The following is a 21,378-nucleotide window of genomic DNA, read 5'->3' on the forward strand; positions in this document are numbered from 1 at the left end:
GGATAAATCTAGGTAACACCCTGCTTTCCTCTAACCATGTGCTGACCCCATCACCTGCTAATTTCATTGGAGGGCTACTGGGTTCTTGAACAAGAAAGCACAGTGGATAATTGTTAATGTTTGGTTGCAAGTCCAAGGCTGAGTTTTGGCGCTGAAACTTACAGGCTGATTCCCACCCAAGGGGTTAGTGCCACTGAAACATGCCACCCTCTGTAAGAGTCCTGATACTTGGAAGCCTGCTGCAGGAAAGGCTGCCTACTCCCTGATGTGACCGTGCCTGCTCCTCCTCTGTCATTCAGGTACGAGACCAGGAGGTCCCCATCAAGAGGAACTTTGTTCGGGTCATCATCCATGTGGAGAACTGCAACCTTCACCCTCCACAGTTCAGCAGCATCCATTATGAAGCAGAAGTGCTGGACTCAGCAGTGGTGGGGACAGAGGTTATACAAGTCAGAGCCCTTGATCAGGACCAAGGAGCCAATGCTGAAATCCACTACTCCCTTCAGGCAGGTGAGAGCCATGCAACAAGACAGTTTAGGCTATGAACATGCCTGTACTTCCATGCTCTAGCTAGTGGCCAGAGAGTTGACCAGCTTTCTCTAGCTGTTGCAAAGAATAGTAAATGGCTGCACATAGCTAAAACACGATTCTTTTCCTATCTAGAGAAAATCTAGGGCAAGCAGGTAATTTCCATATTATGGAAATTTCTGTATTATGGAAAAAGCATCCTTCCTTAGGAAGACAGTTCAACGTTGAGTCACTGGTCTAAGGAAAAATGTGACTGGATGTGTTAAAACAACTTAAAATCTTCTCTTCCCATCCATGGGAACTGAGGGAGAGACCCTTGTCCAGTTGTTAGGCAAAAGTACTCCCATTCCCACAGCAGTCATCATTACTTCCACCAGTTCTACCAAGAAATCCATCCTTGAGGAAAGGTGAGCACCCTCTCAGCATTAGTTGATGGTCTTTTTGCGTCGTACAAGCTCAGTGGGCAAGTGTTTTATTATTCACTCTAGAAGTTAAATATTTATGGCTGTGCCACACTGCCTATTTAGCAGGTAAATTCTTTGCAGAAGACAAGCCATCCTTTGCTCCATCTTTCTCACTGCAATTTAGATCAAGGACTGAGGAATTTAATTGCTCCTGAAGTATTGGTAATTATAAGCATGACAGGGCTTGAAGCAACTAGTACAGTCTATGCTACCATGTTCTGCACACGAGGCAAAAGCTTCAAGCACATGCTCTACCACCACTAAATATGCTCAAATTAGAAGGGTATTTATCTCTAATTTACATTTTGATTGATTTAAACGTTAGCTCACAGATCTCAATGGGTTCATTGTTCTTAGAATGAAAATTATTTGCAAATTAATGTAGATTGTTGTCTCCCAGGAAAGAAACAGATGTTAATTAGGTCTGGAGCATCTATGGAAAAGAGGTTCAGAAAACCAAAACCAATGGAGTGTCTGCATTCTTAACTTTGTAATTTCTCTTCTTGCAGGTAATGGGGAAGGTTTCTTCAGCATCGACCAATATTCTGGAATTATTACAGTTGCCCAGAAGCTGGACCCATCCAGGCAGGAGCGATTTACTCTTATTGTAAAGGCAGAAGATCAGGGGTTCCCCCAGCTTAAAGATTCTGCTACAGTACATGTTCGCATTAGACCCTCTGATCAAACCCCTCCAAAATTTCCAGAGGCCGAATACATCACAGAGATCAGTGAATCCACTGCTGTTGGCTCTCCTCTGATCCAGGTTTCAGCCACAAGCTTGTCACCAGTCAGCTATGAAATAAAAGATGGAAATGGAGATGGAGTGTTCTCCATGAACTATCAGTCAGGCCTTATTTCCACTCAGAAGAGCTTAGATTTTGAGCAGGTGTCTTTTTACCAGTTGAAAGTCCGTGGCACCAACATGGCTGGAGCATTTATGGACACTATGGTACTTATCTATGTCATAGATGAGAATGACAATGTGCCCATCTTCGTTAAGCCTTCCTTCGTTGGCTGGATCATGGAGAATGCTCCATCACAAAGCATGGTTCTGGATGAAAGCAATGCTCCCCTCGTAACCCATGCAACAGATGCTGATCAAGACTCCAATGCTCTTCTAGTCTATGAGATTTTAGAACCGGAGGCACTGAAATATTTTACAGTAGATCCCAGCACAGGGACATTGACCAGTCGTGCTGATATAGACTATGAGCTCACCTCAGTTTTCCACTTCAGTGTGCATGCACATGACAGTGGAAGTCCCAGCTTATTTGCATCCAAGCCAGCCAAGGTCACAATCCATGTCAAAGATGTGAATGATTCACCTCCAGTCTTTTTCAAAGACGCTTATGAGCTTTCCGTCTTGTTACCTGCCCACCCAGGGATGGAACTTTTGTCAGTACAGGCAAAAGATGCAGATTCAGAGGTGACCTACAGCATCGTGGAAGGGAACCTTGATAATGCTTTCTATATTCATCCACTCACAGGTCTCATCTCCATTCTTAACGCTACTGGCCTGGGAAGCTATCGCGAACTTACAGTCAGAGCTGGTGATGGCTTATATAAGAGTACTGCTCTGGTTAAGCTAAATTTAACTCAAGCACAAAGTACCGGCTTAAATTTTGAGCAAGACATATATACAGCAACTGTGATGGAGAACTCTACAGATGAGAAGACGCTCACCATTCTTGGGGTCAAGGGATATCAGCTAAACGAACCACTTCTCTATTCGCTTTTGAATGGAAAGGAAAGATTCAAAATGATCCAGGCATCTGGAGTACTGCAGACCAAGGGTGTGAAATTTGACCGTGAAGCACAAGACATGCACGAGATAGCTGTGGAGGTAAAGGACAATAGGAAACCACCAAGGGTGTCCCAAGCCACAGTCAAGGTTTATGTAGAGGATGTCAATGACAATCCACCGCAGTTTGAGAATGTGCCATATTACACCTCGGTGCAGGACGGCACAGAGCCAGGTGATGTACTTTTTCAGGTGTCAGCAACAGACAAAGACATAGGCGATAACGGAGCCATTATCTACTCATTTGCAGAGGACTACAAATATTTTTGGATTGACCCCTACCTAGGAGACATCTCACTTAAGAAGCCTCTTGACTATCAAGCTTTAAATAAATACAACCTCCGAGTCATTGCTAAGGACAAAGGTGAGCCTCCCCTCCGTGCTGAAGAGGAGGTTGTGATCAGTGTGAGGAACAAATCCAACCCTCTGTTCCAAAGTTTGTACTACCGAGTGAAGGTGCCGGAAAACATTCCCCTGTACACACCTATCCTCCACATACAGGCTCGCAGCCCTGAAGGCTTGCGCCTCATCTACAACATTGTGGAAGAAGACTCCCTGAAACTGTTCAGCACTGATTTCAAAACTGGTGTCCTTACTGTCACAGGTCAGCTGGACTATGAGCTAGAGACAAAACACACGTTCACTGTTAGAGCCACAGACACAGCGTTAGGATCCTTTTCAGAAGCCAGAGTAGAGGTGGAGGTAGAGGACATTAATGACAACCCCCCTGTATTTTCTCAGATGATCTACACAGCATCTGTCTCGGAGAGTTTGCCAGCACAGACCCCTGTTGTCCAACTCTTTGCTTCTGATAAGGATTCAGGCAGAAACAAAGTGGTCTCCTATCAGATCTTGGATGATGGTTCAGCTGCTACCAAGTTCTTTAATATTGATGCCACCACAGGCCAAATAACAACAGCTCAGGCACTTGATTACGAAAAAAATCAACAGTTTCGCATGAAAGTAAGAGCTGCAGATCATGGGATGCCTCCACTTAGCAGCGATGCCCTGGTAATTGTGGATGTGACAGACATCAATGACAATCCCCCTGAGTTCAGCCAGCTCCAGTATGAAGCCAAGGTAAGCGAAATGGCTACGTGCGGGCACGTCGTGATAAAAGTCCAGGCCCTGGACCTCGATAGCGGAGACACCACCCGACTGGAATACGTGATACTCTCAGGCAATGACAACAGGCATTTCACTATCAACAGCACTTCTGGAATAATATCCATGTTCAACCGCTGCAAAAAGGACTTGGAGTCATCTTACAATCTCAGAGTTTCTGCTTCAGATGGAGTTTTCAAGAGCACTGTGCCTGTGTATATCAATACCACAAATGCCAATAAATACAGCCCCTCTTTTCAGCAGAACGTGTACGAGGCAGAGCTGGCAGAAAATGCTGAGATAGGTACCAAAGTGATTGAGCTGCTGGCTATTGACCCGGATGGTGGCCCATATGGCACCATAGACTATACCATCATAAATAAACTCGCCTATGAGAAGTTCTCCATAGACAATAAAGGCCGTATTGCCACACTGCAAAAACTGGACAGAGAAAATTCAACAGAGAGAGTCATTGCCATTAAAGTCATGGCCAAGGACGGGGGTGGGAAGGTGGCATTCTGCACTGTCAAAATCATCCTTACAGATGAGAATGACAATCCACCTCAGTTCAAAGCCTCTGAATACACGCTGTCTATTCAGTCCAATGTAAGCAAAGGTTCCCCTGTCATCCAGGTACTGGCTTACGATGCTGATGAAGGTGCAAATGCAGATGTCATTTACTCTGTTGACTCCGTGGAAGATGTGGCAGAAGACCTTGTTGAGATCAATGCTGCCACTGGGGTTGTTAAGGTCAAGGAGAGCCTTGTGGGTTTAGAAAACAGAGCCTTTAACTTCAAGGTGAAAGCTGAAGATGGCAGACCCCCTCACTGGAACTCCCTTGTCCCAGTGAATCTTCAGATTGTCCCCAGGGAGGTGACATTGCCAAGGTTTTCTGAGCCCCTTTATACGTTCTCTGCATCTGAGGATCTTCCAGAGGGATCAGAAATAGGGTCAGTCAAAGCTTTTGCAGAGGATCCCATCATATACAGCCTGGTGAAGGGAACCACTACAGAAAGTAACAAGGACGAGGTGTTCACACTGGACGAACAAACGGGGGCTTTGAAAATCAAAAAGGCCATAGATCATGAGACCACCAAGTGGTACCAGATTGATGTTATGGCTCACTGCTCACATCAGGAGACCGAGCTGGTCTCCCTGGTCTCTGTGAACATCCAAGTGCAGGACGTCAATGACAACAGACCTGTTTTTGAGGCAGATCCCTACAAAGCTTATGTCATGGAGAACATGCCATCAGGAACCACAGTCATTCAAGTGACAGCTAATGACCAAGACACAGGAAGTGATGGACAGGTGACCTACAGTCTGGAAGCAGAATCTGGCAACCTCCGCGGACTCTTCACCATTGATGGTGAGAGTGGGTGGATCACAACACTAAAAGAGCTGGATTGCGAAACTCAGGAGATCTATCGGTTTTATGTGGTGGCCACTGACCATGGCAGGAAAGTCCAGCTCTCTTCCCAAACCCTGGTGGAGGTCACCGTCTCTGATGAAAATGATAACGCTCCACAGTTCACCTCAGATTTCTACAAAGGATCAGTAATTGAGAACGCAGAGCCAGGGCAGGTTGTTGTCACGCTGAGTACCATTGATGCAGACATCTCTGAGCAGAACCGGCGGGTCACATGCTACATAACTGGTGAGTTTTTCCTGACTTTAAATCTTCAGTGGGCAAGAACAGAGTATCATCTCAAAGTGAGGATTTGATACCTTGTCTTATAGAACATTAATACAGAAATAGCATTATACTGACAGTTCTGTCAGAAGCAGGAGATGAAGCCTGAGCTCTGTCATGAGCTGGACTCTTCAGTTAAATGAGTCTGGGCTATCCCAAACTCCTGAGTAACCAACTGCAGGGGGTGGAATTATCATTATAGTAACTATCCCACCACTGATTCATCCAATTTATTTGGAAATAAATAAATAAATATTATACATGTAAGTAATTACACAGTACTGTAGATACATTTATTTACACTTTCTTAACAGAGAAATAATTAAGTGTAATTGTAATATCTGTTGGAAGGACAGAAACAGAGGTACACCAGGAAGGAAAGTTTTTCTCACGTAGATACTGTGACCTGTATTTAAGGTCTTTGACCCAGCTTTTTGTCCTGCTAACAGTGCAGTCGGTTTACACATCACACATACGTGTAGCCTGCCTGTATTTTCTAATAACTATATATATGCACACAGGATACATATAACTTTCCGGTATTAAATGGGTTTCCTATGAAGCCGTGTTGACTTAACAAATAATTAGACCTCACAAGGCTGCAGTTAACCACTCTGGTGGATGGTGGATTGACATTGTCATGTCAATCTTAGTGAGGGTTTTGGCTAACAAGAAATACTAAAGATGACTCTTGCATCCCTGAAACATCAGTTGTGCCAACTAAAATTAACCACTGCTGCAAAAAAAAAAATTCATACTGGAATGTTTGTTGTGCACCTGCACAAGTAGAAGCTTGATTTTACAGTACTTGTTGACCCCAAAGGGTCTTTCTCAGACCTGGAACAGATACTTCAAATTAAAATGTTTGTTCAAACTCAAATGAAGACCCTTCAGGGTCAGAATATTTAGCCAGATCATGCTGCAGCCTGTTATCTATTATTGTAACCATCCAAAACAGACAAGGAATGCTAGTACTTTCAATTGGTTTATGGCATGCCTAGGTATTTGCAGGCCTTTGGGAGGAAAGATTAAATCCATCTACGTATTCGCATTTCTACCATCTTAAACGTAGTAGTAACTTCCAACTACTTTAAACCTGAATGCACGCTTATGTTAGTGGTGAATCCCATATGTTCTCTCTGCTTTGTACTTACAAGCACAGGTCAAACTCTACCCATAAAGATATGAATACAACTGCAGTATAGTACTGAAGCAAAAGAAGGGAAGAGGTGAACACAGAGCCTAGCTTCCCATTGTTCACATGCACATTGATTTCAAACACACAGAAACTAAATCTGAGTGTGGGCTGGAGTCTCCCAGCATCAGAAAAAGGGCTAGAAGAGGTCTCATTGTGGCTCCAGATTCACAACCTCATCACCACAGCACAAATGAAAGCAGAAAGAGAGTGAATTTAATTTACCCAGCTGTGCAAGGTCCTTCAGAGTCTAACACAAACAAGCCCTGCAGCCAGCTCTCTTCATTGCCTCCCATAACCTAATGTGCTCCCTCCTTCTGCCCAACGGCATGGGTTCAGCAGAGGACACCAGCTCCTTGCCAGGAGAGGGATTCTCCAGGGGCAGCATCCACCCCACGAGCAGCATGAATCTAGTGGACCAGAGAGCCTGCCTAGTCTGGATTTACCTGTCTCTCATCATTTGGTTCTTACAGAATCAAAAAGTAGCCCCAGAAAGTGCAGCTATATATTAAACGCGTCTATAGGTTAAAAGGAAATACAACTGTATGTGGTACTGTAACTATAAGATACAACCAGTGTCTGCAGGGCATTTGCAACTCTCAGATCCCTTTAGGAACATGCACTGAGAAATACAGACACGCTTTAGGAAGGTGAGACAATGTGGTTTTGAGGCAATGAATATGCACGTCTGCAGAACATTACCGAGACGTTTTTGCAATAAGGAGTTGCAAAAAGTTGTTTCCTCCTTCCGGCCCATTGGTCTCCCCAGTGTAGTATTCAGACAGTGAATAACAGAAACAGGCAGAGTATTTCTCAGCTGTGCAGTGAGGTAGACCAAATGCTCCCCACCTGGCTGATACAACACCAATGCCCTCTCTGCAGCACCACTGCAAGTCCTTCAGCTCTCCTAAGGGACCGGCAGTGGGCATGTCTATATCTCCTTCCCTTATTGCTTCTGATTTTCAGCATTCAGTAAATGCCTTTTTTCCTTGCCTCCTCCTCCCTTCTAGATGGAGACATACTAGGACAGTTCACAGTTGACCAAATTGAGGGAGAATGGACTATTTCTTCCAAGAAACCTCTGGACAGAGAAGACACAGAGAAATATCTCCTCAAGGTTATGGCCTCCGATGGGAAATTTCAAGCTACCACTGAAGTGGAAATTTTTGTTCTAGATATCAATGACAACAACCCCGAGTGTGGCCAGGTAAGACATCTGTTCTGGGCCATTGGGGGCACAAGGGGAGTGGCTGGGAAGGAGAAAACACAATAGCAAGGAAGAAAGAACAGAAAGAGCACGTTAAGAGGGTTTGGCTTGTCATAATTCTTCTCACACGATCCTGTTGCTTTGATTATGCTTAGCAATTTTAATTAAGTTGCATGTCAAGCAAGAACATTAAATCTAGCCTCCAAGCATGTTTGCCAGCAGTAACTGAGCACCTAAGCATTATGAAGGATAATTTTTGGAGATAAACAATGCCAGGAAGCCTCCTGGGTAGAGGCATGTAAATTACCGAGTTTTATATCCTGCTAAGCTGAGAGATTCCCATCAGGAGGTTTGTTATTGTAGAGAGCTGATCACTGCTATGGATGTTACCCATGGTGAGAAAGAACAGAAGTGGTTGCTTCCCAAAGGAGATTCAAAGGCTTGTGTAAAATGAGCTCACTGGTCCCAGTCCACACCCCAGCAGCCGGCAATGTGAGACACATTTTGTTCGCCTATAAACGACATGGTTTATCCTTCTCTATGAAGCTTCTGCTAGTCTGTTCCTCCCCATACAAGGTGAAGGTATTTTTGGAGATGGCTCAGATGCCAATGACACCTTCTGTCCTTGCCAGATATTCTACACTGGGAGAGTCTCTGAAGATGCTCTGCCAGGTCTTTTCATTTTGAAAATATCAGCAACCGACCCCGACGTCGGCAGCAATGCCCAGATAACGTACAGCCTCCACGGCCCTGGTGCAGAGGAGTTCCGGCTGGGCCCACATACAGGTGAGAGCTGGGCAATGGGATGCTTTTATCCTCTTCCTCACCCACTCTTAAGAAATGCCAGCTCCCGGCATGGCTCAGCACTTATCTCCTCTTAAGCAAACAAAAGGACCGTTCATTCCAGCTCCCCCAAGCTAGGAGGAGATGGCAAACAGGCAGGTTAATTGCAATACAGTATAGAGGAGAGTGAGTTCTGCATCTTCCTGCTAGCTTTCTTTACAAATGTTGGCATTAGCATCGTTAAAATGAAGGGCAGACGCTATTGCTAACAGCCAGGTCTCAAGGAGGAGAGATCAGCAAATATTACAGTGCTGGCTTGAGCCAAAGATCCAAGTTCTAAACTCTAAAAAAATGTCTTAGCGAGTCTTGGGCAGTGTATTTGCCCAAAGGTTTCCTCCTTTCCAAAAAGACACGATGATCATTCTAGAGATCACTTGGGGTTCATTACATTGCAGAAAGCTTAATTCAGGAGGGTTTATAAAGGTGTTTAGAAGTACAAGTTATTTATCAGCACTTTTATTCCATGATGGCATCCCTCACATGAAGTTCAGCCTGACTTGCAGGACTTTCTGTGCCAAGCCCTGCCAGGGCACTGGCTGACAGCGATCCGAGAATAGCCCTGAGCAACATGGTGTGGACACATCACCACTATTAGCTGGATTACAAACAATGTTCAAACCCAGTCTGTTGTCTCCCACGGTTCATCCAGGAAGGCAGTGTGCTTGAAATTCTCTGAGCTCTCCTAGGCTGTTGTTGCAAAAGACAAAACCATCTCCTGTTCTTTCCAACAGGGGAACTGACCACGTCTGCACCTCTCGACCGTGAACAGAAACCTACATACCATCTTGTTGCCAAAGCGACTGATGGCGGAGGCCGTTCCTGCCAGGCAGATATAACGCTGATTGTAGAGGACACGAATGACAATGCACCAAAATTCTTCCCCAGTCACTGCGCCGTAGCTGTTTTTGACAACACCACAACAAAGACGCCCATCGCTGTGGTTGCTGCCAGGGACCTTGATGAAGGTGAGTCAGAATGGGATTAACTTTTTAGTAGAGCTCATCTTTCATCCTGAATAGAAACCTTTGAAACCTAGAGAAGGGCTGCAGCAATGGGCAGAGATGATTGAATCTTGACAAAGATGTGCCTGGATCTCATTGCTGACATGTTCTTGACTAGCAGGCTGGCCTCAGCATTTTTATGACCTTGTAGGAAGTGCAATATCTGTAGAAACATGCAAAGACAGACTTCGAGGACATGCTCAGTAACTGTAACGTGATGCACAGTACAAGCTGACACACAGTTTGTCTGGAATTCAAACTGGATAGAAATTTTACCAAAGATGGGATCAAGAATAAGTGTAATAAGGAAAAAAGGATGGGGTAGATGATATGGATGGAGAGGTCCTTCTGAAGACACAAAGATTCTCAGAAACGTAGGTAAGGCTCCTAAGAAAGGAGCTTTTAATAAACCTCTCCAGCAAACGCTGAATTTACGATGACAGAGAAGCAAGATCACATTTATCTGCTTCAGAAGCACATATGAAGGGAACTGAAGTTTAAAAACAAGGGAATTAAAAATGGGAAGCACTAGTAAATACAGACAGGCGATGCTGTTGCATAATAGTGAGGGTGGCTAGACGTCTGAACCTGCAGATGGACAGGGGCACACTTGATGTTCAGACAGCCTCCATTTTCCCTAAAAATTTAAGGTCATTTAGGTACATGTAGTCCTGCTGGATTAAAAAAATAATAATAATAAAGACTGCAGCGTTCCTACCCATGAATTAAACGCAGCCTGTCCCTTATCCTTCCAGGTCTTAATGCTGAGGTGATCTATTCTCTCTCTGACTCCGCCAATGGACACTTTTCAATTGAGGAAACCACAGGGGTGATCCGTCTGGAAAAGCCTCTGAAGGATTCACAGCACTCTGCATTTGAGCTGACAGTCTGTGCTACTGATCGGGGCACCCCAGAGCCTCTCTCTGCTCTTGGCACTGTCACGGTCTCTGTTGTGGATCTAAATGAATATCTGCCTGTTTTCCTGGCCCCTGAATACGTGGCCATGGTAAAAGAAGATGTGGCTGTGGGTACGGAGGTCCTCAACTTGTCAGCATTGACAAGGGACAATGCAGAAAACACAGACATCAAGTACGAAATTGTGAATGGCAATGACCATGGGAAATTTCAGCTCAACTCAAACACAGGTAAGATGGTCTCGTGCCCAAGAAAGTCCAGGTAGACTGAACATCAAAGGCTGTCCTTGTATGCACCTTCTCTAATTCTTCTCCATTTGGCTTGCATTTCTGCTCTCCTCTGTCTTTAGCCAGCACAAGTGTAGGGAATACAGTCTTTTCTTCTGCCCTAAATTTTGCCACCCAAGTCACTTGAAGAGTGATCCAAATCTTATTGAAATTAGTGGAAAGATTCCTGTTATATGTCTGTGATCTGAGATGGGTCCATGGGAATGAGGAATACATGGAGAATAAGATAGGGAAATTTTTCCACTTCAAAATGCAGAAGTTGGTTTCATTTAAAAAAAGTCTCTCCATCCTAATCTCAGAAGGAACCTTTAGGCCAGGGTAGCAGGCAGCTTTATTAGTTAGCACTCAATGAATGCGGATAACACCAATCTATTAACCATGAGCAGGTATTGAGCCAGGTTTACTAGCCCAATAAAGCACTGCTGTGTTTGCACAGCAATCTGATAAGAGCTGTTACCAGAAGGCCAATGTTAACTCCCCGAAACAAGCCCTTGGCTGCATCTTCAATGGCCTTCTGCCCTTGGCTGTAACATCCTCATTCACAGTTCTTTCCTCGGTTTATCTGTCCCCAAGGCTTTTGCTAATTTTTCCACATCAGTCTTCTTATGGGTTTGTACATCTGAAAAGATATAGAAGAGTCTCATTTCCAGGGAATAGCTTTGTGACTTTTTCAGTGCTGAACCCAGGAAAACATTGAAGCACACAGGCACATTTTTTTTTTCTTTCACTTTATGTTTTTAGTCCCTGTTCCTCATTCATATTTTAACAGCCTCCTCCTTCTTTCTGTGTTGCATCCCAAGCCTCACTTACAAATCACAGCATCTTGCCACACACCTCTTTCTCTTGTACAACTCCACATCTACATGTCACACCTTTTCATCCCGCCTGTGACACAGTTCAGTGATGCTCTACTGCTGCTTTGGTCACAGCTTTCAATAGCACTGTTGGGCTCTGATCCTGTTTTGTCCCAGATCTTCTCCAATCAAGATTATTAGAGACTTCCCAGAATGAGAGTTTATTTCATATCTTCAAACACTTGCTACCAGAATAAGGGAGGTTATGGCAGAATCAGTTCAATTATATTTTGGTTTATGTGATGCCCTGACTTCCAATATCCTGATTTAACCAGTCAAAGCTACGTCAACAGCACCTTTTCAGCTGGCAGTTTGGCAATCATCTCAGTGTATCTCCAGTATTCCAAGAAATCTCATATGCCATTCATTCAAAGTATCTTCTGTCCTTTTCTATCCATCTGCCAATACAGGTGCCTTATACATAAATGGGAGCTTGGACTTTGAAGCGAGTCACGAGTATTACTTATCCATCGAGGGTACGCGGAAGGGCTCAGCTTCTCTCAGCGATGTGACCATGGTGGTGATCAACATAACCGACATCAATGACCATGCACCAGAGTTCATCCAAGACCCTTACTTTGCTGATATCCGTGAGGATGTTGCAGTTGGAGAAATCATCCTCACAGTACGATTATGAACCAGGCCAAATGTCTTTACCTATTCTTGTATTTGCTCTATGCATTATTTACTCTTCTTTTGCACTTTATTTTTCCTTGGACACAGCCACCTCATTGAGTTTGTGACATTCGACATTTAAGATTTAAGCGTAACTTTAAAAAAGGATGATTGCCAGAATTCCTGATGCTCCATAGACAGGGAGAACACTTTGCCTTAGACGACGTCTTTAAGTGAAAGCTTGAGATACCTAAGGGGGGCTCAGAAGCTTTGAGGACCTCACAGGAGAGTTAAAATGCCTGCAGAAGGCCAATACCCTTGTGACCTGGGGAAGGCAGAGCTTCCCTGGGCAGAATAGTGGAGCCCAAGGTATACCCATGTGGAGTTCCCTGCCCATTTGGTGTTACCATCACAGAGGTGGTAAAGTCAGGAAAGAGACAAGGAGAAAGCCACTGTTGTAGCTTGTTGAGTTTTGTCTTGAAAAAAATAATGAATATCGTTTATGTAAACCACCTTCCTTCTTCCTCATTTGAGGCAAGCTCAAACCAATATCTTTAAATGACAAGGAGGTCCTGCCCCCATTCCTCCACAGCAAGGCCCTTTTGGGCCACAGGTCCTAGCTTTTTTTTCCTCCTAACAGGTATCAGCTGATGACTTGGATGGAGCAATGAACAATCAGATCACATATTCAATTGTGGGAGGAAACCCACTGGGACATTTTGCCATTCAGCCCAAAAGTGGGCAGATCAGCATCGCCAAGCACCTGGACAGGGAGGAGGTGAGTTCAAGAAAATGGGAACAGGACCTCTAAAACAGATGTGCCCCAAAAGACTGAGGGAGCACAGTATATTCAGCTACCTCCTGTTTTCTGAATGATCTACTCGTAATACTGTAAGTAGAAGGCAAGTCTTTCATTCATTCTTTCATTTTCTAGACTCACAGATACTGCTGTAGGAAGGCTGGGCTTTAGGGAGGGCAATATAGCCTTCAGTGGTCACAACTCCAGGCTGTGGTCTGCTCCACTGGTGCTTCAAGCTGGCTGGGTGAGAGTCAGCCCCAAACTGGAAACCAACATGGTTGGTTTCTGCTTCTCTGCATCAGAGCATTATAGAAAACAGGTATGGGGAGGAGATAGAAAGGTCATCTGGGCAATCTCTCATTCATAAAGCAGTAGCAGCTCAAACTACTACTGATAGATGTTTGCCCAGCGTGGTCTCGTCTATCTTTGGCAAGTTGCTTCCCTTCAACTGTTGTGAGGCTAATCTTCTTCAGCAATGCGCTTTGAGATTTATGGATGGAGAGCCTTAGCCAAGAGCAAAGCTATTGTTATGGTGCAATGTCTGGCCTCAAGCATTTTAACAAGCTGCAGCACAGTAAAACATCAATGTGAAAGAGCCACCGTTCCTCTATTTCTCCAAGTAATCATGCACTATAAATCCTCCAGATCCCCAGCCATTCCCTGACAGTTCGAGCCACAGACAATGGTCACCCTGCTCAGTTCAGTGATGTTGCTGTTCGTGTCCACGTGTCTGATGTCAATGACAACCCTCCTCGGTTCTTCCAGCTCAACTACAGCGTGGTGGTGCAGGTAAGCCAGGAGGTGGTTTGTTCTCCCAGTCCGTCTCAGAGTACTAAGGTACTCATGCATGGGCTGCTGTTGGAACAGAGGGGCAAGACAGCGATGAAGCATGCTGTTGCTTTGTGCTCTTTGCCACAAAAAGATGCAAATATCTGCAGGGGCAGATATTCTGCCAACAGATGCCATTTCATCCTTCAGATAGCTTCAGGCACCTCCTGTCCTTTATGACAGGAGAGTCATAAAGAGTGCAGAGAGTCATAAAGAGAGTCATAAAGAGTGCAGAGCTTTTCACACTTTCCAAGCCTGACTTGCAGCCCCTTTCTCCCTTCCAATTGTCCATGTCTACACCACAACATAAAGAGCGGAGCCAAGCACATGGTCAAGCATCGTCATGTCTGCTGGATGCAGCCCAGTTGTCACTTGGACTCAACACCTATAGGTACTCAGAAAGAAACATTCACAAAACACGCTTTCATCTGCTCTTGTGCTGACATGACTCAAGGGGAAAGCAACGGCATCAGCCTTAGCTGCCACGTATGTAATGCCATGAAAGGGAGTCCCCAGCCACCACTGGGTCTCTGCCACTGCTGGCAAGAGTCTCAGTCTGTGCGTACCAGAGATGGACATGGGGTGTGGGATTTGTTTCCCTGTTCCTGATCCAGCAGCTCTAGGGGCAGTGTGGTTCCCCTGGGCCTTTTCTCTTTGCTTGCCTTCCTCCATTAGCATCTTTCCCCATTTCAGGAGAACGCTCCCGTGGGTACAAGTGTCCTGGAGCTGATTATGAGCGACAGAGACTCCCCAGAAAATGGACCGCCATATTCATTCCAGATCACCCAGGGCAACGACGGGAAGGCTTTTGATGTCACCCAAAATGGTCTGCTGGTGACATCATCTGTCCTGAACAGAAGAACGAAAGAACAGTACCTATTACAAGTCCAGGTAGAGCCTGCCTTACTGTCCTGGTATCTGACTTCCCCAGCCAAATTTAGTAGTAACAAGATAAGAGTAGGATGGCACAGCTGGATGGAAACATCTCTGGCTTTGGAGAAACCCCATTCAGGCACAAATAACACAACTTGGAGCCAGCTCCAGAGCTCATTTCTCCACACAGCCTGCCCACAAGAAGCTGGGAGCCAGCTTCTGCATCGATAAAATCAGATAATATGATCAGGAGAAATACTGTCAGCAGTTTCCTTAGGCAGATGCTTTTCCCAGCATAATTCTAGTGACTTCCAGTTTAAAGTGAGACCTGAATCTGATCCTACAAACTTTCTCCAATTATTCTTGTCATTTAAGAAGTGGTTTCAGTTCCTCTTCAAAGAGGATTTCTATTGTTGCAGAGTGAATTAATTATTTTTCAGTGTTATCAGTAAGGATAGTCTATTACAAACAAAAGGATAATAACAGGTAAAGTACATACTACTTTAGTAATGGTAGTTGTTCTGAAAGCTAGGTACTATTATATTATAAACCTCAACCACTAACTGCCTAAGATTAGGGAGAAATTTATCCTATAATCTGATTATTCGCATTTTTCTATTTTGAGATTCCTTGACTCATGCTAGGCAGACATTGTCAGAGGTGGGACACAGGCTTAAATAGTCCGGAAGGTGAGCAAATGTGTTGACATGCACAACTGCTTTATATCTTTGTACACTCAGTTACTCATGGAACCCCAAAGATTAGCAGCATCTCTAAAGATGATTAATCCTCAGGAAATCAGAGCCACTCAGGTGTGCCTCAGCTGCTGATGAGCGCGCACAGAAATGAGCGCGACCCCACTGCTAAGGGGGGTCACCACTAAGGTCTCAATCAGTCTCCATGCTGGAAGGCATGCTGCTGTTTCCCCAGGGCCAGCTCCAGGCAGAAATCCAACACTGCTGCCAATTTTTCCCATTCCTTCTTCGTTCCCAACCCGCTGCCTGACAGCTTCCATCCATTGCTACCTGCAAGGCACTCTCCTTCATAGAATGATAGAATCGTTAAGGTTGGAAAAGACCCTTAAGATCATCGAGTCCAACCATTAACCTATCACTACCAAGTCCACCACTAAACCATGTCCTCGAGCACCACGTCTACCCGTCTTTTAAATACCTCCAGGGATGGAGACCCAACCACTTCCCTGGGCAGCCTGTTCCAATGCTTGACTACCCTTTCAGTGAAGAAGATTTTTCTAGTATCCTTCACAAGACCTTATCAGCCCATCCAGTCAGGTGAGGTGACAGTAAGTCAGCATGAGGCTATAACGGATCCTTCTGTTTTCCTTGACAGGTCTCTGACAGTGGTATCCCTCCCCTGTCCTCATCTGCATTTATAAATATCCAAGTGACTGAGCAGAGCCAGTATGCCCCCTCAGCCCTTCCCCTGGAAATATTCATCACCACCAACGAGGAAGCCTTCCGAGGTGGCGTTCTGGGCAAGATCCATGCCACGGACCGAGACCCCCATGACACGCTGATGTACACTTTGGTGGCAGAAGTGCCCCAGGAGGGGCTTTTCTCCGTTGGGGCTGCAGATGGGAAGATCATTGCTGGGGATAAGCTTCCCCATGGCCACTACCTTCTGAACGTGACAGTCAGCGATGGTACATTTGTAGCCACCACCAGCGTCAATGTCCACGTGTGGTGCTTCACACAGGAGGCCTTGGACAAGGCGGTGGTGCTACACTTCCGCCACCTCTCCCCTGAGGAGTTTGTGGGGGACCATTGGCGCAACTTACAGAGATTTCTGGGAAACATCCTTGTCACCCGGCGCCAAAATATCCACATGGCCAGCTTACAGCCTGCAGCTACCTCTGATGGAGTGGACCTGCTTTTGGCTGTTGGAGAGCCACACGGCTCCTTGTATGAGCCTCGGGTCCTCGCAAATAAGATCACTGTGTCAGCTGGGGAGATGGACCAACTCGTTGGTCTCCGGTTGAAGAAGGCAATTCATGTGCCATGTCATGGGTCAGATTGCGCCCACCGTGTCTGCAAGGAAACCATTCAGCTGGATCCAGGCATGATGTCTACTTACAGCACTGCCCGACTCAGCGTCCTCACCCCGCGGCACAGCTTGGAGCAAATCTGTTCTTGCAACGGTGAGCAATCCTTCCTGGTAGCATCTCACGCTATAAACCCGGGCATATTGTGTTTTCCTTCAGTACACTGTAAAGCACCTGGACTTCCCATGGAATTAGGTTGTCCCAATGACCAACAATTCTGCCTGCAATTTCAAAACCTAAACTCTTAGAGCTTGAAAGTTTCACTTAGTCTTTTTTTTTTTAATTAATCTCCTGTAACATTTCATTAAATAGCAGCAACATCTATCCATCTCATTGGAAAAAGTCACTCATACCTAGCAGGTAATGAAGCTCAGTGATCAGAATTTCAGTCTTTGAGCTCCTGTGTTGATCCTAGAGTCAGCAAAACACAGACTAACTGAAAAATTGAGGGAAGGCAAATAAAGTACATTTGTTATACTCACTGTAGAATACTTCAAGAAATAAAGAGAGGGAGCAGGGGTAGAGGTTAGCATCACTTGGGCAGGAATGGTAGGGGGGTACCATAGAATAACATAAAGACTTATTAAGAACGTGGAAATTCAAGGGTGTTGTAGACCATGCTGAGGGCACCTCAAAGGTGCTATAGGACAGAAATAACAGGATTGCTATTGTAGGATTGTTTTACAGTTGAGTACATAGAAGAAATACGAGGAGCTCCAAGTGGGAGCTGTGGAAGATAGAGTGCAGCTGTACATGGGTTGCTGTAGATGGGACTGGTCCTGGACAGTTATGATATCAGGCTGGGAAAAGAGGCAAGGTTGGATACAGTCCAAAGCCTCAAAATGTGACAAAGATAAGACCTTACACTCATTCTCCTTCCAGGAACGGCTGTGAGATTTGGGGGCCACAGCTACATTTGGTACCAGCACTCACAGATCGGCTCCTGGCACATGCACTTTCGCCTGAAGACGCACCAGCTGCACGCTGTCATCTTCTACGCTAATGGGACTGACCACGCGACTTTGGAGGTACATACTGCAATGCACAGGGATTTCTTTCCAGCATAAAAAACACTTAGTCTTTTGGGGAAGGGAATCACAGAAAGAAGATGCAATAATATGCACCCTTAATATTCATCTAGCTAAAATATAAGACTTGGGAAGACCAAGTGAGAGCCAAGCACAGTTTGGCAATTGCTGCAACCACAACTAGTGAATTGGTTTTTTACATCTGTGAATGCACGTGCTAGTCTCTGATGTGAAGGCAGCATACACCCATATCATAGATCTACATCATCTTTTTTCCTTACTGCTTGCTTTTCCATCCCTCTCTTATATCACACCTCTCAGGGTAAAGAATTTGCCAGGTGGAGTTTTCCCCAGACTGGTCTGCTTCCGCTGTAGCAAAGGGCAAACTTGCACCCAGACCTTAGGAGTGGAATCAGACTCCCACTGAGCACACAAACCATTTGCCAGACCATGTTATGGCTCAATCCAACACAGAGGAGGCAGCCACCCTGGGCTAGAGGGTAACAGGGTAGAGATGAGGACAGCACAGGTGAGCTCTGAGAATGGGAATGGTATCACCAGCCTTTACCACACCACAGCACATGCATCTAATCAAATGGACCACAAATTAAAGGTCCTTTATGGTAATGGACAGAGCAGACAAAACAGGAGTCTTAAATACTATTTCTCAACCTCCACTCTTTCCAACCATTTTATTCAGGCAGTTTCACTGTTTAATACACCTGCAGAGCCAGGAACATTTCAGTCTGATTGCTCTCCTCTCTCTGGCTGCACACTGAATCAACCCAGCATTCAAAGATCATCTCCCTCTTCCACTTTGACAACAGAAGGAAAGCAGCAGATGACTAAAGAATAGGGGTTTTGTATATTCCTCATCAATTGAATTCGGACTAACTGGAGACCAAGATCATCGGACGTACTTACCAGCTTATGTAGTCCCTGAGACTAATCACATTTAGATCTACACACTGTAACCTACCTGGAAGTGTTCATCCTGTCCCCAAATTCCCTCATGCCTTCTCATGGTTTCACAACCCCATCTTCCTATTTTGAAATACTTTTCTTTCCACTGTTATAAAAGACCCACACAGACAGGGAGCTGCACAGCAGCCAACGCCCAGAGACCTGCCCAAAGTATGTATTGCAAGCTCCTGCTGCCACAGCCGTCGCTCCTTAACAGCGAGAGCAGAGAAATGTCATTCATGTGTCCTGTACTCACCTCTGAGAGTGACTTTAAGCTGCATTGTAAAGGGCTGATGAGAAAAAACTTCTCAAGAAGGGTCTCTAGCTTTCTGCCCCATCTCTGGGAAAGAGAGTCACCAAGTAGTTCAGCAGGAGTCCAGCACTCAGGATGGTGCTCAGAAAGGATGAGATGTCAGGAAGGTCTACTGAGCCAGGCCTAACACATAGAGTCAAGGGAGAAAAGACTCATTATTGATCAAGTTCAGTGCACCCGTGAACTCCTGTACCCAAATGTCTCCACAAGCTTTTCAATAGGAAACTTTCATAAAGCCTCCACCATAAAGTTACCTGTGAATCATTTCTTCCCTGACTTACTTTATTAACAGTATCTCAGGGATCAAACTTTTTCTAGACCATCTGGCCTGAAAAAACTGAAGGAATCCCTCAAGATTATAAGCTTTGTGGACTGCAGTACTCTAGGTATGAGCCAAAGCTTTGAAAGAATCAACCGATGGTTTGTAGATTTGGCGAAGAGAGTGAGTTCTCCCAAGGGCATGCATATCATTGCCCTTCCAATCACTAAGCTCTCCTGATGTTCAGAAACTGGGTGCAGCAAGAGGATGGCAAACCAGGCAAGCTGCAAAAGACTTGGCAGTCTGTCAGTTCTTGCTCCAGGGAATTGCATTCTCAGCTGTGTCCCAGCCCCAGAAATTGATAAACCCAATCTACAGACACGTTTGAAGTGAAATCATGTTCCTCCAGATAAAGTGAAGTGACAAAGTTCTCTGGTGTGCTTGCCAATTGTGCAAAGAGATTTACACACATGTTGCCCTGAGGCCCTTCCACGGCATGTGCCAGCTGCATCTAATTCTTCCTTCCATCAGCAGTTACTCTCTCCTCCCACTGGGGTTTGTTTATACTGTGGACTTCTCTAAGAGTTAACTGTTGTCCTGCTCTGCTTTTGGCCCCTCCAGAGTAGCCCCGTGATATCATATGTAGGTTCCTTTAGAGTTCAGTGTAGCCCATAATCACTCCTCCTCTTCTAGCCTCTTCCAAGCATCACCACCCCCCGCTGTCTCTAATGCCCCCCATGGAGATCTCTTTTGCCTGGGATGAATTGCTTGAGGTTATACAGCAAGCTCTGCAGGTTTTCCATGAACATTTCTTTCAATCTCTTTTCTCCTTCTCCATAGGCTCTTGGCTTCTATGAGAGAGAGGTTTTATCAACAAAGAACTGGGGAGAAAAAGGTGAAAGAGAGGTTTACCCCTGACTTCACCCTGAAACAATACAGCTAACCTTTCCTTTCTCCGTATGAGTTTTAAAGATGAATCTTGGGCCACAAATAGGAATTTCTGACATCTCAGTTTAATGCAGAAGACACTGGTGTGGTTCACTTTTAGAAGCTCAAATATCTTGTCTCCCTCCCATCTGCTGGAGATCAAGGATTGGATTGCAACACCTATCAGCAGCTTTGGCCTGGTTTTCCAGCAGGCTGGTTAGGAGCTGGGTAAAACAGTAATTCCTTTGTCCGACCCCAACTCCTTGCCTCCTCCAAAGAAAGCTGCCAGTGCTCCTCCTTGCCGAGGTCCTTTCAGAACCCTCACCCATGCCAACGGGGGAACTGCTCCAGCACCTTCCCCACCACTAACCAGACAGCGAGAACAGAATAAATGCCACGTGGCTCAGAACAAGAGTCCACCTGTGACTGGTGATGGAGTTATGGATGGTCTGAATACCAGGGCTCTGATTAGGCTCAGGAAGCAGGCAGAAGGGCTGAGCAGCTGCAGGAGTACGAACACATGGCTCTGCACCCTGTTATGTGGAAAAATGAGCTTTCCTCCCTGCACACTGGTCAAAGGTTGCAGGGAAGGACCACGGGTGAAGTTGTGCGATAAATGACGGTGTTTTGCAAAATAAAGGAGGTTGCAGTCACTTAAACAGGCTTTAATTGATCCATGCAAAGCTTAATATAGGTGAAAGGGGCTGCATTTGCCTAGCTGGTAATTCCTGGAGTCTGAAAGTTGGGGTTCATCTTGACTCTCAATGCTTAGTCAGGGAGAGAGGTGAACAAGCAGCAGAAGTACTGAAAGCCTCCACG

The 21,378-nt window shown here is 45.3% G+C and overlaps 1 protein-coding gene across 1 annotated transcript in view; it reads left to right on the forward strand.

The window, feature by feature from the left end:
- FAT2 (FAT atypical cadherin 2) overlaps positions 1-21,378 on the forward strand; it is a 47,492-nt gene that overhangs the window by 17,931 nt on the left and 8,183 nt on the right. Inside the window, 12 exon segments of the mRNA XM_087754200.1 lie at positions 300-510; positions 1,502-5,554; positions 7,796-7,992; positions 8,625-8,778; positions 9,567-9,800; positions 10,592-10,981; positions 12,303-12,517; positions 13,148-13,285; positions 13,952-14,095; positions 14,828-15,025; positions 16,358-17,165; positions 17,952-18,097. Coding sequence (XP_087610326.1) covers positions 300-510; positions 1,502-5,554; positions 7,796-7,992; positions 8,625-8,778; positions 9,567-9,800; positions 10,592-10,981; positions 12,303-12,517; positions 13,148-13,285; positions 13,952-14,095; positions 14,828-15,025; positions 16,358-17,165; positions 17,952-18,097 — 6,888 coding nt within the window.

Source organism: Nipponia nippon, unplaced genomic scaffold (assembly GCF_047370975.1).
Source record: "Nipponia nippon isolate SJK-2023a ecotype South Korea unplaced genomic scaffold, ASM4737097v1 scaffold_17, whole genome shotgun sequence".
Lineage (NCBI taxonomy): Eukaryota > Metazoa > Chordata > Aves > Pelecaniformes > Threskiornithidae > Nipponia > Nipponia nippon.